General features: G+C 47.1%; 1 protein-coding gene across 1 annotated transcript in view; it reads right to left on the bottom strand.

The window, feature by feature from the left end:
* LOC115388527 (receptor-type tyrosine-protein phosphatase gamma-like) overlaps window positions 1–14,379 on the bottom strand; it is a 50,674-nt gene extending 36,295 nt beyond the window's left edge. Inside the window, exons 1-4 of the mRNA XM_030091688.1 lie at window positions 14,372–14,379; window positions 14,042–14,133; window positions 5,107–5,198; window positions 1,283–1,379 (exon numbers count right to left, since the gene is read on the bottom strand). Of these exons, the coding sequence (XP_029947548.1) occupies window positions 1,283–1,379; window positions 5,107–5,198; window positions 14,042–14,133; window positions 14,372–14,379 (289 nt within the window). The remainder of the gene's footprint in view (window positions 1–1,282; window positions 1,380–5,106; window positions 5,199–14,041; window positions 14,134–14,371) is intronic.
* Between the last annotated feature and the right edge of the window lie 291 nt (window positions 14,380–14,670).

Here is a 14,670-nt window from a genome sequence, read left to right as displayed (position 1 = left end):
GTTTTTGACTAACCAGATTTCAAGGTTAGGTTTAACCCCCATCGACTATGAAAGAAAAAGAAGAAAATTTGATTTCTTGCTCATTAGTAAACACACCACTTATCAGTCTAGTCAAGAATTTCAAGGTTTACTAATTCAATTATTTACCACTGAAACCAAAGAGAGAGAGCTTCTCCATACCCACGGTCAGGAGGCTGTCAGCAGGCAAGAACAACAACAATCAAACAGCAGCAGCAGCCATTATTCACTGCATTATTACATATGTGGGAAGTTATTACAACATTGAAAGTTGAAGATTTTCACTTCCCACAAACGTAATAAATCTCTACAAACGTAACAGTTATTACATTTGAGTGAAATTGCGTGTTACGTTAGTAGTAGGCAGCGGCGATTGCGTTTGTGGAAAATGTGTTACGTTTGCAGGGTTATTACATTAAAAGCTGCATATTTTTATAATGTTTGTGGTTTATTACGTTTTTGGGCATTATTACATTGGCGGGTGTTACAAGCCCCCCTAGTGGGGCTGTGACGAGATCTCGCCAGATTAAACAATGACGACATTCCTCTAAGCCTGGTCCATGCTTCCCATGTGCGTGCACCACCGATGTGCACGTGCTTTCTCTCCTGCTACATTTGGGCTCAGCGGTGCGCTCCATGCAGGCGCACTCATCCACTCATCCACAAGCTTTTCCGTGGCTCCAGACTGTTCATCTGCTCCTTTATCACAGATTATTTACAGGAAATCAAGCTCATACATTGTCAGTCTATTATCATTTAGTATCAGAGTTTATTTAGCCTTTTTTTCTGCTTCTGAATCAGTGACTAGATCTTCTGTGGGCAGACCTTCTCCTCCCAACAGAGTCTCTGTCCCCGTCCTCCAGTGTCTCTCTCTGGGTGTCTCTGTGGGCGGAGCTGCAGCCTGGTGGCTTCACACTGTCACTTTTCAAAGTTAGCGTCCGTCATGTTTTGTTTGTTGTGGCGCTCTGGACCATGCGTAGACTGGCACCTGCACGTGCGCGCAACGCTGTCACAAAATTTGGGCTACCCACGACGCTACATAGATGGTAAATACAGTGGATAGAGCTTTCGTGACGTCCCCCATAGCGTTCCCAAATCCCGTTCGGAAGACTCCAGCGAGTCCAGCCGGACGCCTCCATACTGAACGTTTGAAACCGGATGTAATGTGATTGGTCCAGCCCGGTTTTGGCCTCTGGACCGTGTTTTGGATGCCCCTGTCATAGGGCCCATGGTTCAGACCAGAGCTGCGTTTGAACAAACTCACAGGCCACGATGTTGATGTATCTGTTCTTGTGCTTGTTGTCAGGGTGGTTGGAGTGCTCCGATGTGATGTTCATGTCAGCAGTGGACCGCTGAACCTCCTGAGGAAAGGAAACAGAAACGGGGAAGACACATTAGTACAAAACTTACTTCAGACAAACAAGCCCTCAGGAAATGAACCCCTCCACTTTTTGGAGGCCAGCAGCTTAATTGTGTCACTCCCCACAGGACAGCATGCCACCAAGTACACAAAGTATGCATCTAATGAAAGTTTTCAGCTGTAACGAGCCCCTGGCCTCTCCTTCACTGGCACCTTTCATTTAATGCAGAGAGAGGAAGCTCCTCTCGGAGCTCTTAACGCGGCTCCTTTCCCTGTTTATTGATTGTGGCAGCATGAATGTGACATTTGAGAGACCATTTCCAGGAAACAACACGGCTCACCTTATGGAAATACATTTTATGGTACATTTTGCCATCTTCTGGATGCATGCGTCATGATTCACAGCTTTAGTTTTTCAGTGCTGTGAAGCCGGTTGGACCTGTTCGGTCTGATCCATCCTTCTCCTCTCCTGCACTGAGTGTTCCTGCTGCCTTTATGCCCTTTGCTTAAACAAACCACATCCACTTCTTGGCATATTCATTTATTTTCTTGACCTGAGGGCATGGTTCAACATGCTGGAGTGTAACGGCAACATTAAATTGACTAGAGTTTGGATTAAGGGCAATTTCAGACCCAAAATAAATCACAGCTTTTGCCCTGGAGATCTTTTCTTGTTTACTTCCTGTACATATTTTCTCTAAGTCTCCTGCTGAGTGGCTGCTGCCTGTTTGTCCACATCCTAAAAGCGAGGGAGACCCTGGGTGTGGCAGCCTGTGACTATACTGTTTGCCAGTGGTTTACCGTGGAGCTGATGCCAGGCTAGCAGCTGTTGGCTGCTCGCTCAGGGCTGGATTTGGCTCTGACCCCTCGGCCTCACGTCCTCTGGAGCTTCACACACCAACTGCCCTGCTGTAGCACCACTAGCTCATCACGGTAACTGGGGTGTGGGGATTATTTTGGGATGTAGCAGATCGGGTTGCAGGTGAAGTCATGCAGCCGTGATCAAAAGGTGGTTCCTGACACCGTGCAGACACTAAGCCTTCATGTTACCACACTGTCACACAAACACAACTGTGAGCATCAGTGATGAGGGCATCCGTCTGCCAAGTGGTCAGAAAGGTAAATATGGCATCAGGACCAGCGGTGGCTTTTTAAGCTGAAAATGAAAATGCATCGTTTCCTATAACGTAGCTGCTAGACTCCATGGAGTTAAAGTTTGGAAGCGGAGGGCGGCGGCATCGATGGGTCCTTCACACAACCTTTCAGTAACTGGTCTCTGAGTTGCACAATGGAAAACAATCCATTCATTTTTAAAACAGCTGACAGTTCCCCCCAGTATCACAACAAGTTGGCTGTACCAGAAATGATGAAGCAGATCTTTGGAAGGATGATTAATCAACTTTTTTTTCTGATTATATTTTCTTATGTCTCAGAGGAGTTAAAAAAATGAAAAATGTTGAAAGACTTTAAAATACTTCATCTAAATGGATTTACTGAGGTGCTGTTATGTATTCAAAATCACACTGAGGTAAAATGCCATGCAGGACTCTAATCATAGGTATTTCCCTCCTGGTATTGTCAGAGAAGCCACAATGAATGTTTTTGTGTACATTTTTTTAAAACAATTCTGGCCGTCATTGGTCAATGTTATTATGGCTCAGCCACCTGAGGATTAGCTTGTTTTAGAGTTACAATATTTTAGGGAGGTAAAAAGATCTGGACTGTTGTCACTATATGAATCGCCTGTCAGGAGAAAGCTCAGATAAGTCTGATTGAATGTCATCTGTTGTGGTGCAAACTCATGAAAAGGCTTCAGTGCTACAGGGAGTTTGGACAGAATGACTGTTTTAACCTCCGTCCTTGAATTCCACCTCAGTCCTTCCGACTGACAGACAGTCCATTCTAACAACTGAGCTATGCGTCGGTATGAGACAAACTGAATGTGCTGTCACTCAAACCTACAAATACGATTTAGTGCCTGATACCCCTTTCCCACTGGCCTAAAAACCCGTTTAAACCCGCTAACACCCGGCTCCTCGTGGCAGCGGGAAAGGGTTTCATCGGCCTTCCGACCCGGGCCGATCGACCCTGCAAGCGACCCGGGTTTTAATAGGCTCGCCTCCGGCTCGGCTTGAGTGTGAAAGGCACAGCCGGGTCGACGCAGCGCGGCTACGTTAGCGCGCTAGTTGTTGTTTCTGGACACAGCGTGAGATATCCGTCGTCAAGATGACCCAGCATTGGCAAGATCGGTGCAGCATGTATAATTTGTGTTTACTGATGACAATTTCAGTTAAGTTATTGAGTTATTGTTTTGTGGCATTTCAACAGTTTTTATGTGCATGGTTTAATGATATTTGCATTCTCATAATGTACACAGCCACAGTGTTTGGTTAATTTGAGCTAATGAGCTCATAACAATACAGGACGAAATAGGAGCCTGTCACTTTAAGAAACTGGTGCTGCCTGAGAGCCCAGAGGAGCTCACGGTTTTTCTGACCGTGGTACCGTGGTGGACCTGTTATATATTAGGAACGTTTTAGAAACTAGTTAAGATCTTTCAAGGTTTGTGCATTTTTATAGCTGTGTTTGGAAGTTCTTTTTTTGGTATATTTTTGTTCAATAAATGTCAGATGAAGAACTTTTGTGGAGGACAAACGTTTTTCTTGGAAACACGCGTCAGCCATAAGCTCCTGTGGATGGTTTTTATTGGAAAACCTACTACAGGCAAGACAGCAGACCAGAGAGCTTCTCCTGATCCGTGGGCAAGAGGAGATTCGTCCACAGGCAAGGGGACGGTGCTCCGTCACGCTGATGATGTCATCAATGTGGGACACCATCAGCGTGGGAGAATGCAGCGACGCGGCTCGCCAGCAGACAAACAAGGCCACGTCTGCAGGCAGAGGGAAAGGAGTCATTCACTGATTGTTAGCAGGTCGACCCGGGTTTTTTAAACACGGGTCGACCTGCTAGTTTCAGAGGGAAAGGGGTAAAAGTCTATCCTGACAATGGCTTTATGACTGTAGAACAGGGCTGGGCCTCCGTGACCATGAAAAGCTGCGCATGATGATGTACTGCAAGTAATAAAACATTCTACAATGTAGAAAAACACTCATAATACCAAGAAAACCACAAGAAGCACTCAATTATTTTCTGAAATCACAGCACTGAAATATGATTTTGATTAATAGTTTTCTCCCACGCTAGAACATTCACCAGCCACATTTCAGTGAAGTAGCTTTTCCAGACAGGAAGTCGCTAACCAGCTACCAATTCCTACACATATCACCAAACATGTTCCAGCAAAGCTTATTGCCTATTTTCGCGGCCATGACGGTCTTCCTGCAGCGTGCTGATGAAAATCAATGTGGAGGAGTCACACCGGACAGTGAGGTTATGGGTTCATGTCCCTGGGTGGAGTCGCCTGTTCTCCCTGTCTGTGGGTGGGATTTCCTCCCGCATGCACCCTGAGCAGGTGCCGCCACTCCCCCAGAGCCTGCGCTGTGTGGCCTCTGCATGGGTGGAGTCTGGGGGACCAATAAATAACTGCTATTCAGATGTATTGGTGTGAGGCTGTCATCAGGTGGGGAGGTGTTCCTGTCGCAGCACAGGCTGAATATGAATCTGCCTGAAAGATTGAAGTGGTAAAGCAGTTTTATTGTACACCTGCTTTCCAGGTTTACAGCTCAGAACAACACAGAAGCAGTTGCTGTGGAGTGTTACAAGCTTACCTCAAAGCCCTCAGAAAATCCGTGCTGGTTGTTGGAGTAAAGCTCTGAAACATGTTTGGTGAACTGCTTGACTGGAACAGCGTCCATGTCATCTGCAGAGAAGAAAGAGGATCAGGATTACATGACAGTGGATTCACCCTGGAGCCGCAACCCAGCACTGGTAATCTGCTCACATTCACTGGAATCGGACCGGTCCAAAGAGGTGAAACCACCTGCTCCTAATGAGCTGGACCAGGGGGAGCCCCACTCAATGTCAGTTAGAGAAATACGATCATATGATGTCTCCATCACCTGCAACAGTCCTAACGCTGAGACGGCAGGAAGCAGACGTGACGGCGAGCTTCATGCCATTCATAACACATTTTTTAAAAACATTTTTCAAGTTCAAAACCCAATATGAATGTATGTTGAAAACGGACACCTGGAGGTTTATATATACTGTTCAGTATTTTCCAGGTGATGGGATCTAGAGTCAAGTATGTTCCTGCACTGTTTACAATATTAGTGAAAGAGGTGGGAGCTCAGTCCCAGAATAATTTGTGCACTTCACTGGTTTCACTCACATTTGGATGGTTATGGCTGTCTGGGTCTACAGTACACCTAAATGAAGGACAAATGTGGATCAACTATGATATGATCTGCCAATACATCCACGGACGCTCAGTTTGGGGAATCTGGACCATGTTCTTCTCATGTGTTCCTCATCTAGTCATTGATCGGATGGCATCATTTACAACATATAAGTTTAGGTTCGATTTCTGGCAGTAGCACTGGAACATTGACAGGACCCTGCAAAGCATCACTGTTTCTGCAGCTTTTCTGCTTCTCACATTGTATCCTGTCGTCGTATCATTTTATTGTTCACCCCCAGGACTCCCTTGAATAAGAGGTTTTTAATCTAAACGGCACCTTCCTGGTTAAATATAGGTTAAATAAATAAAATAAATGATCTCAAGGTCAACCTAGTAGTTCAGATGCTGTTGAACATCTGTAATTTGAGCCTCTGTTCAGAATTAGACTCAGTCTTTGAAGGGAACCACAGTGCGAGTCAGGACTCAACAACGTCTCTTTGCTTTTAATTTGAAGGGTCCTGCGTTTGTCTTCCTGATGAAAAACAAGACATTAGAAGGGGGTGTATTGCGGGGGTTTGATGGGAACGGGTGGAAATCTCTAACCTTCCATTACACTTCCTTGTTTGTGGAGCTTCCATCTCAGTAAAATCCTGCCCTGGTTATTCACGTGGAAAAGGATGAGTCTCACTCCAGTTTTATTGAGTGCGGATAGGAATACCTTTGAATCAGGGTTGTACTTTTCCTTTTCTTCTCAACATGTAAAACCACAACAACAAAAACCCTTTCTAACACCCCAGTTCATTGTTTGGTTTAGATTTTGGTTTTTCTGTGTCTGCTCCTCACTCTGAACTACATATAGAGCACAGGGTAAGACCCCCTGCAGAGCCAGACACTCTGTCCTCATGGAGCCAATATTACAAATGTACCATTTCCACATGCACAACACAACACGGGCAAATGTTACCAGGACCCTGCTGCACATCTCTTATACATTTCCAATTTTAACACAACTGAATCTCAATCAGCTGGAGAAGATGGGTACCTGCCTGCTCCGAGCGACCTGGACACACCCTGAGGCATCAACCCCACCGTCGGAACATTTCCACTGACACTACAGGGCAAACGGCTTTCTGTTGGTCGGAGTTACAAGGAACAACAGGGAGTCTGCTTTCCTGCACTGTCCTTTTCACTGAGTCTGTTAGTAGTCAGACAAAGGTCAGAAACCACCCCAGCTTCATCCTGCCAAACAGAAACCAATGACAGACCGACAACAAGGTATGGTAATCCAAAGACGTGAATCTCTTTTCATACGCCTGAGATGAACACGGCGGCCAATGCAAGCAAAAAAACGTGAAGCAGGCCATCCGCGACCGACTTGGCCTCAGCCCAGAAGATCACCAGAGCCGCTTCAGAGGAGCACGGCTCGGAAGGACGGCGCCGACGTTTACATTCGCCGGCCAGCTGAAGGACGCAGCAAGGCGGCTGCAGCTGCAGGAGACCGTCAGAGGAGCGGCTCGTCCACCGGCTGGTTCTGGAGCAGTTTACGGAGGGGCTGCCGGCGGGGACGGCGGAGTGGGGGCCCTGGATGAATATGAGCTTGTACGCCCTGACAGGGACGGGTCCACACAGATCGGCCACCTCAACCTTCTAAAAGCCCCACTCAAATCCCCTTTTGCAGCTATTTCAGTGTTCTCAGGATTACTAAAACAGTGATTAAGAAGTTTCTTTCTACTAAGTTTCACAAAACTTGTGCAATTTCCCAGAACTTCACATCTGCAGAGCTCCAGAGCTCAATAGCAATTCGCCTGTGGGCTGTGGGCGGAGTCAGAGCTGCTCGGCGGTCTCTCCCGTCATGACACTGGAGGACCCCCTCTCTCCTCCTCCCTCTAATAGCTTAGCAGCTGGCTAACTATTCCTGACCACCCTGAACTCTAATCCCCCCTCACCGCAGCTTCAGGGAAGCCCCGTTACTACACTTAATCGCCTCCTCCACCACAGCCCGGTGTCGCCAGAGAAATGTTTTGGTTGCTTTGTTGACCTCTGACCTGAAAGCTTTGTTTACGGCACCGTGCCATGCGCAGCACGGCTCACTGTTTCCGGGGCAACCTGAGGCTACACACGGTGCTTTTTTTTCCAGTTCAGTGTAAAATGAATAAATATCTGTCGGATGAAGACGTTGTGGACGAGAACTTTGAATATGAAGGGTGTCCTTACAGTCTGGAGCCAGAAGATACAGATGAAGAGCTCATCGCGAGGCGAGGCAGAGGAAAGAGAAGGACGGCTGCCAGAGCCGGACTGCGCATGGCATGGCAGCCGTAAACAAAGCTTTCAGGTCAGAGGTCAACAACAACCCCGGGCTGTGGTGGAGGAGAGGCTGAGCGGACCGTGATGAAACGTTGGTGAAACTAATGAGCTTTTTGACGATTAAAGCCGTTTTAGGAGCGGCGTCACCGATGCCCCGTCTGCTAGACCTATACGGATGTGCGCCGCTTGATTTTGGATCTAATTTCTCCCGAAGCTCTGTTGGGATCAGAAAAGCCTTCTGGGTGAGGATATTGTTGTACTTCATTCTAAAAACAACGTGAAAACTGTTTAAACTGAACTTATCCTTTAAGTCATCTTGATAGAACTTTTAAAATGAATCTTTGTCACATTTACATCGTGAACTGTCAGAAGTAAATTCATAATATAAATATACATATGTAATAAAAGTGCTGCATGGAAAGCCTGTCACCTGTTGGACCTGTAACTCTTTCGCACACACACTGGCCCTCATTTATCAATCCATCTTTCAAACGGTGTATATCTGAGCTCATCGTACGACGGGGCTCGCGCAGCATTACAGAAACTCCCGTACCTCGCCGATCTCAGCGTTTGAGTGATCGGGTGTTGATAAATGCGGCGGCTGAATTTGATCGTCATTAACATGTTACGCCCTGAAATATTTATAGTTCTGATGCCCCGCCCACTGAGGTCAAACACGGAAAAGGAGCAATTTTGGTGAAAAAAGAAAGTTGGAGCTGGAAATGGATCCTGTCAGGTCTGAGGTGGAGGTGAATCAGGAGGAGCTCTTTGGAAGAATTAAAACTGAAATTAAAGGGGAAAACGCTGTTTAGAGGAAGCTCGCGGCAGCAGTGAGCAGCGTCGCCAGGACGAACGGACACCAGCTGAGGTCTGAACAGATTATAGTCCGTTAATTTAACCCTGACATTACAAAGAATGAGGCTGATTCACGTTAAACAGCTCAGAGTTTTATTGTTTCCTTTAATGATGTCTCAGAGTCAGACAGCAGCGGCACCGCGGCCCGGTCTCCTCCCCACAGCGGGGACGGTCCCACCGAGACACACCCAGTACTGGACCCGGTGCCGAGCAGGACCCGGTGCCGAGCAGGACCCCGGACCGAGCAGGACCCTGGACCGAGCAGGACCCGGGACTCAGGCCACGAGGGCGGTGCGTGCCCCCCGCTGCCGGTGCCGCTTAAATTAAAGACAATTTATAGAAGTCGTAATAAAATGTTTGACTAAACGTCCTCTGTCTGGATTTAATCTCCCTTTAGTTCATGTGTTATTTTCCAGACTGCTGGCATCACATCACTGATTCAATAAATCATTTGCTAAACTTTAGAGTTTATTTACGTTTCAGTAGCGGTTCTTCAGGTCCTGTCTCCTCCTCCAGACCCATGGAGGCTCTGCTGGTTCCCGCATCTTCTTGTGGGGCTGGCGCATCAAAAGTAACTCTATCGGCCAGTGCAATATTGTGTAAATCTGCCTAAATAAAGTCACACACCTTTTCGGGGATGAACAGGAACAGCAGCGTTTCCCCCGCTGGATCTGAGCGTCTGAAGCTGCTCCGCAGCAGCAGCTGTTCGTCTTTGCGCACTGATAAAACTGCCTCCTCTCCGTGGCAGGATGGACCAGCGGAGTTATTGAAAGTTAAAAATCCTTTATTAATCCCACAAAGAAGAATTTTATTAGCTATTCCGTAAGGGCATCATTTTATTTATTTATTTATTTATTTCTAATCTGTCCTGAATGTGTGCTGCGTGTGCTTTATGGCGTGTTTGAGGTTTGCTTTATAATTATTTTCACGCTCCGCCACGTTTTTCTGCGCTGCACCGCAAATCTGCACTGACTGAAACTTGCGTACACGATGTCCGACCTGTCGTGAGATTTCATCTTTCCGAACGGTCACGACCAAATTGATAAATAACTAACCCGTCTTTCATATGGACGTACGACGGGTGTATGCCCGTATACCGCCGTACTGCCGTTTGATAAATGAGGGCCAGGATGTTTTCAGTTGCAAAGTGAGTAAAATTCACAAGAAAGATGACGTGTGTTTAAAAAACTATACTTCTTAACCAGGCCTGTGGATCGAGAGATCATCACATCCAGACTCCACAAAGCAGATCCAGACTTTCTTCAGCTGACACACACCCTCAAAAATAGATCTGGACACTAAATATGAGCTGGACGTTTTTAAAATACTCCACGACTGTTTAAAAGAGACCCGGACCTGACTTTGACTCTTCCAGGCAGAGCCAGACTCATGGGCTGGTTCATCCAGACCTGGACTGTCGACACAAACCAAACAACTGATGGTTTTCTGATGGGTTCACCTCGAGTATCTGGATTTGACCCAGAATCAACCCAGAGTGTTTATTAAAAAACAAACATTACACAACAGCTCAAACTCTCCACTGCTGTCTTCATAATAGCCCTCATCAAGTACCAGCAGAGAGCATTCACTCACTCACATCGCGTCTTATGAAATGCTCAATGAGACATTCAAACTGGGAAAAAAGATCTGTGTGTCAGTGAACACAGCTAAACGGGGAGCTCTGTGGTTAAAGCTCGTGTCCGGAGTTTTGAAAGAGAGGTTTTTTTTAATCCAACGTCTCAGGTTCCCCCCTCCCTCTGCTTTCATGAGCGACCAAGCCACGCCCCTTTAATTGTGCACGCTATTATCTGTGGGGTGAAAATGAGAGCCTCTGAGTCCTACAGCATCCTCCATGTTGAGCTGTTTACGGTGGATGTTCAGCAGACGGTGGATATATCTGCTGCAGAGCTAACTCTCCTCTGCTGGGCGAGCGGCCGTGCTCTCTGGCTGCGACACACTTTGATTGACAGCGCTACAAGGCGGAAGCTCGAAGTCTATTGGCTGACGCTGACCGGCACTTTTTCGGATAACATGGGGGTCTATGAGACGAAGGCGGGGCTCATAAATACATTCTTATATTGCTTTATGCTAATATGATATTGTGGTATCGAACCAAACTAACACGTTTAAGCTCTGTTGAAAAATGATACATACTTGGAAACGAACGGAAACTCCGGACACCAGCTTTAAGGCTCTTATTGCTCTCATGTCAGGTTTTCTACTGTCTCTTTTACCACAAGAGGCCACATGTCTCCTTCACCATTTCTGTTAAATATCATGCTACTTCTGATTTTCAACTACTGGAGAAAACGAGAACAATGTTGAGTCTTGAAAAAACACCAATGAACATGAGTGACTTCAGCATGGAAGGAATCCAGCGCCATGGTCTCAGGCAAGACTTTCTGCATATTTGGCCACAGTGAACTTCTGAACACCTCTCATATCTGCCTGAAAGCACATTCTACCTGTCTGCTGCTGTTTCCCAGCTCTCTCCTGCAGGTGTTTCTGTCTGCAATGGAACATTTGAACATTTCTACAGAGCTCTGTGGCAAAGTCACTGTTGTCCACTTTTATAACAGCTCCTGCTGGATTTGAGCTGTGGTTTGTTGTCCTGCTCAAAGGTAAAAAGGCTCTGACTGACCCGACAAAGACACCTATAAAAGGTCTCAATAATCTTTATATTTCATTTTCCATTTGAATAGTTAACTCTGAAATGGGAGGGACAGTACGACGGTAGCTCGCCGTGCTTCTCTTTGACTGTGGCCTACCAACAAACACGTCTACCGGTTTGTGTCCATGGGATGTTTAATATGAGAGAAATGATGCAGCTCTTTCTGTCCACACTGCTGTCCTCCTCGGCTTTGGTCCACTGACGTCCAGCTCAGAACGATGCTCCCATTTCCTCTCTGCTGCTTTGTGAAATCCAACATTCAAATAAAAATTGTAAAGTTACTTTCTGACCTTCAAAATGAAAAGTAAAATCACTTAATTTGTCTGAAACACACAGACATTTAAAAGATCATTGAGCCTGAGACACTGGATAAAAGGCCTCTTGGAAGATTCTGAGCTGTAGAGATGAGCTGAGACTAACCTCTGTCAGCACAACAGACTCTCAAATAAAGCAATCCAGGTCTGTTTAAATAAAGCTTTTAAATAAAGATTATAGTTCACCCAGGCAGTACTTTTCTGCCTTTATGTCCCATCAAGGCACCTGTACATGGTTACACCACATTTCCTCTCCAACGCAGATGAAATAAAGACCAGGAGGTAACCTTCCCCTCGAAACCTCGACTGAAACTGCCCCTGCAAAGACTTGACTCAAAACAAGCAACAGGAATAATTCATGCTCAATCACTCAAAAACTGTAAAATTTACTTTTTTATGAAGATGGAATCTGTTTACAGCGCTCATGCCTTTGGTGTGTGTGTGTGTGTGTGTGTGTGTGTGTGTGTGTGTGTGTGTGTGTGTGTGTGTGTGCAGCAGGAAGTGTTTTCTGCTCGCGTGTTTTCTATCCAGCAGGAGGTCTTAAGAAGGATTATGGGATGTACGAGGCTCATGGTCTGAGCTCAGTGAGGCAGTTAACATGTCCAACAGATGGTCACACACCACGTCTCCTCCAGCAGCCTGGAGAGACCGAAACACAACACCAGGACAGTAAGGAGTGATGCAGCGGGGAGACCAGGGACGTGTCCCCGTCCAACCCCATCCGTGTGTGCTGGTCTCACTGACCCTGGTGGACCCTGGTGGACCCTGGTGGACCCTGGTGGACCCTGGTGGACCCTGGTGGACCCTGGTGCCTCTCTCAGGAGGCTCCACAAGCTTTCATTGATTTGTCGGCTCTGGTTTACAATCCTGGACCTGAGTAGCAGCCCTAGGAAGGGTTTACCCTCGCACGCACACACGCACAGGCATGCAAACACACACACGCACACACACGCAGGCCTGCAGGCAGGCAGGGAAACAGGCAGGCTATAAGAATCCTAGTGGGTCCCCTGAGAGTCCAGTTTTTTACCAAAAAAGTAAATTTCTTCCACAAGAATGTGACTTTTCTCTCTGCTCCTGACGCCTTCCTTTACATAACCTTCAAGCTAGAATTAACGATTGGAAAATCTGCAGATGAGATTTACGCCATACACAGGAACTTTTCTGCGCAGCTTGTTTCTTTGCTCAGTTGAGGTCAATCGTTTGACCTGGTATTGCCTGTGGAGGCGTGGAGATAATGTGTTTGAATACAGAAAGCCACTAACTCACTGACTGCATGCCATCGTGAAACTTTCAGAATGTTCTTCACCGCAGCAGCAGTCGAGCAGATGTTGAGATCCGTTTGAGACACACCACGCCCAGATGTTCATTCATCCGCGACAATCCCGCGTGACATTTTTCCTTTTGCTACGACTGTTCTGACTGTTTCTCCCATGATTTTGCTTCGGGCTCCTGCCACACATGGATGATTGATCTCAGACTGTCCACGTTTAACCCTGCGTCTTCCAGTCCGCCACAGCCCTCAGCGACATGACACACGTTTCAGACTTTAAAACTCGGTTTCAGACAGCCCTGGACTTTGGCGGATTGATTTCCTGCGCTGTGCCAGTCAGTTTGCGTTCTCTGCTGGTTGTGAACGGAGCACAGCTGAGAGCCAAAGCACGCTTCAACCCGCACTGCCGCCATCCCAAAGACCGCCACGGAGCTCCAGAGTGACAGGGCCAGCAGTATGGCTTTCTTTTATGTGCTATTCTAGTTTTGACAACCTGAGAGCAGGCAAAGCCCAACAGGATCTCCGGTCAGTACAACTAGAAATCCCACAGATTCGGCAGAAAGACTAATCACAGCATTTTCGTGACTGCTCCCCTGCGGCTCTTTCAGCAGTTCACTCATTGGTTGATTTGAGCGGCTGAGCAGCAGTGTGGACTGCTCCAGAGCAGACGAGTCCTGCTGGGCTCGTCTTTCTGACTTATGACCTCTGCTGTAAATATAGCCCATGCCTGAAACCCCACAGAGCAAAAATGGACGCCTGACTGACTCTGAGCAGATAAATCTGGCAGTGGGACCCAGACAGGTGCAGCTCGGCTGCTGGGACGAGGGACGAGGCCTTGCTGCAGGAGCTCGTCCACAGCTGATAGTGAACATGAATGAGAGGAAACCACGGGGCCGACGCATCTGGACACGTCAGGTCCAGAGTGAAGAGTGCTGAGGGAGGTGGTTACCTGGGATGGCGACGATGGGGGCGGTCTCATTGGCCACTACTCTCGGTGAACTGCTGTCTTCCACGTAGAAGTGAGCCGTCTGGAAGCAGCGTCTGTGGAGGAGGGAGACGGATCACAGTTTAACAATGCATTTATGTGCATCGCTCCGGCGAGCTTCTTCCTGGTAACGGGGATTGGACCCTGCAGAGCGTAGAGAACAGTGATGGGAGGAGGGTCTTTTAACCAGATATCAGCTGTAATTACACAGAGACGTCTAGCCTGCAGGTGGATTCATGAGACAAAACTTACAATAATGCAACTGGCGTTTGCTGTTAAATGACTGGACATCACGGCGACATCGTGGTGGGTTTGCTTGGTAACATCTTGACACTCTGGTATGGAGAGGAATCGTTTGTGATGCTTACTTTTATCAAAGCTGTGCAGTCCTACACACCAGTATGGTTTCTCTCAAACCCCATTGGAACATTGCATGTGCTGTTTACAGCGCTGTTCAGCCTGCTGTATCTGCACTGGACCATCTGTCTTTACGCTGGCACCGCCTGAGTGGCAGCCTCACGTGGGACTAATGAAAGCATTCATTCATTCATTCATTCTTCTTTTGGTTCAGTGTCATGTCCAACCTTCAGCGC

Source organism: Salarias fasciatus, chromosome 5, assembly GCF_902148845.1.
Source record: "Salarias fasciatus chromosome 5, fSalaFa1.1, whole genome shotgun sequence".
Lineage (NCBI taxonomy): Eukaryota > Metazoa > Chordata > Actinopteri > Blenniiformes > Blenniidae > Salarias > Salarias fasciatus.
Note: the sequence above shows the minus strand (reverse complement) of the source record. Positions and strands in the feature narration are given on the sequence as shown.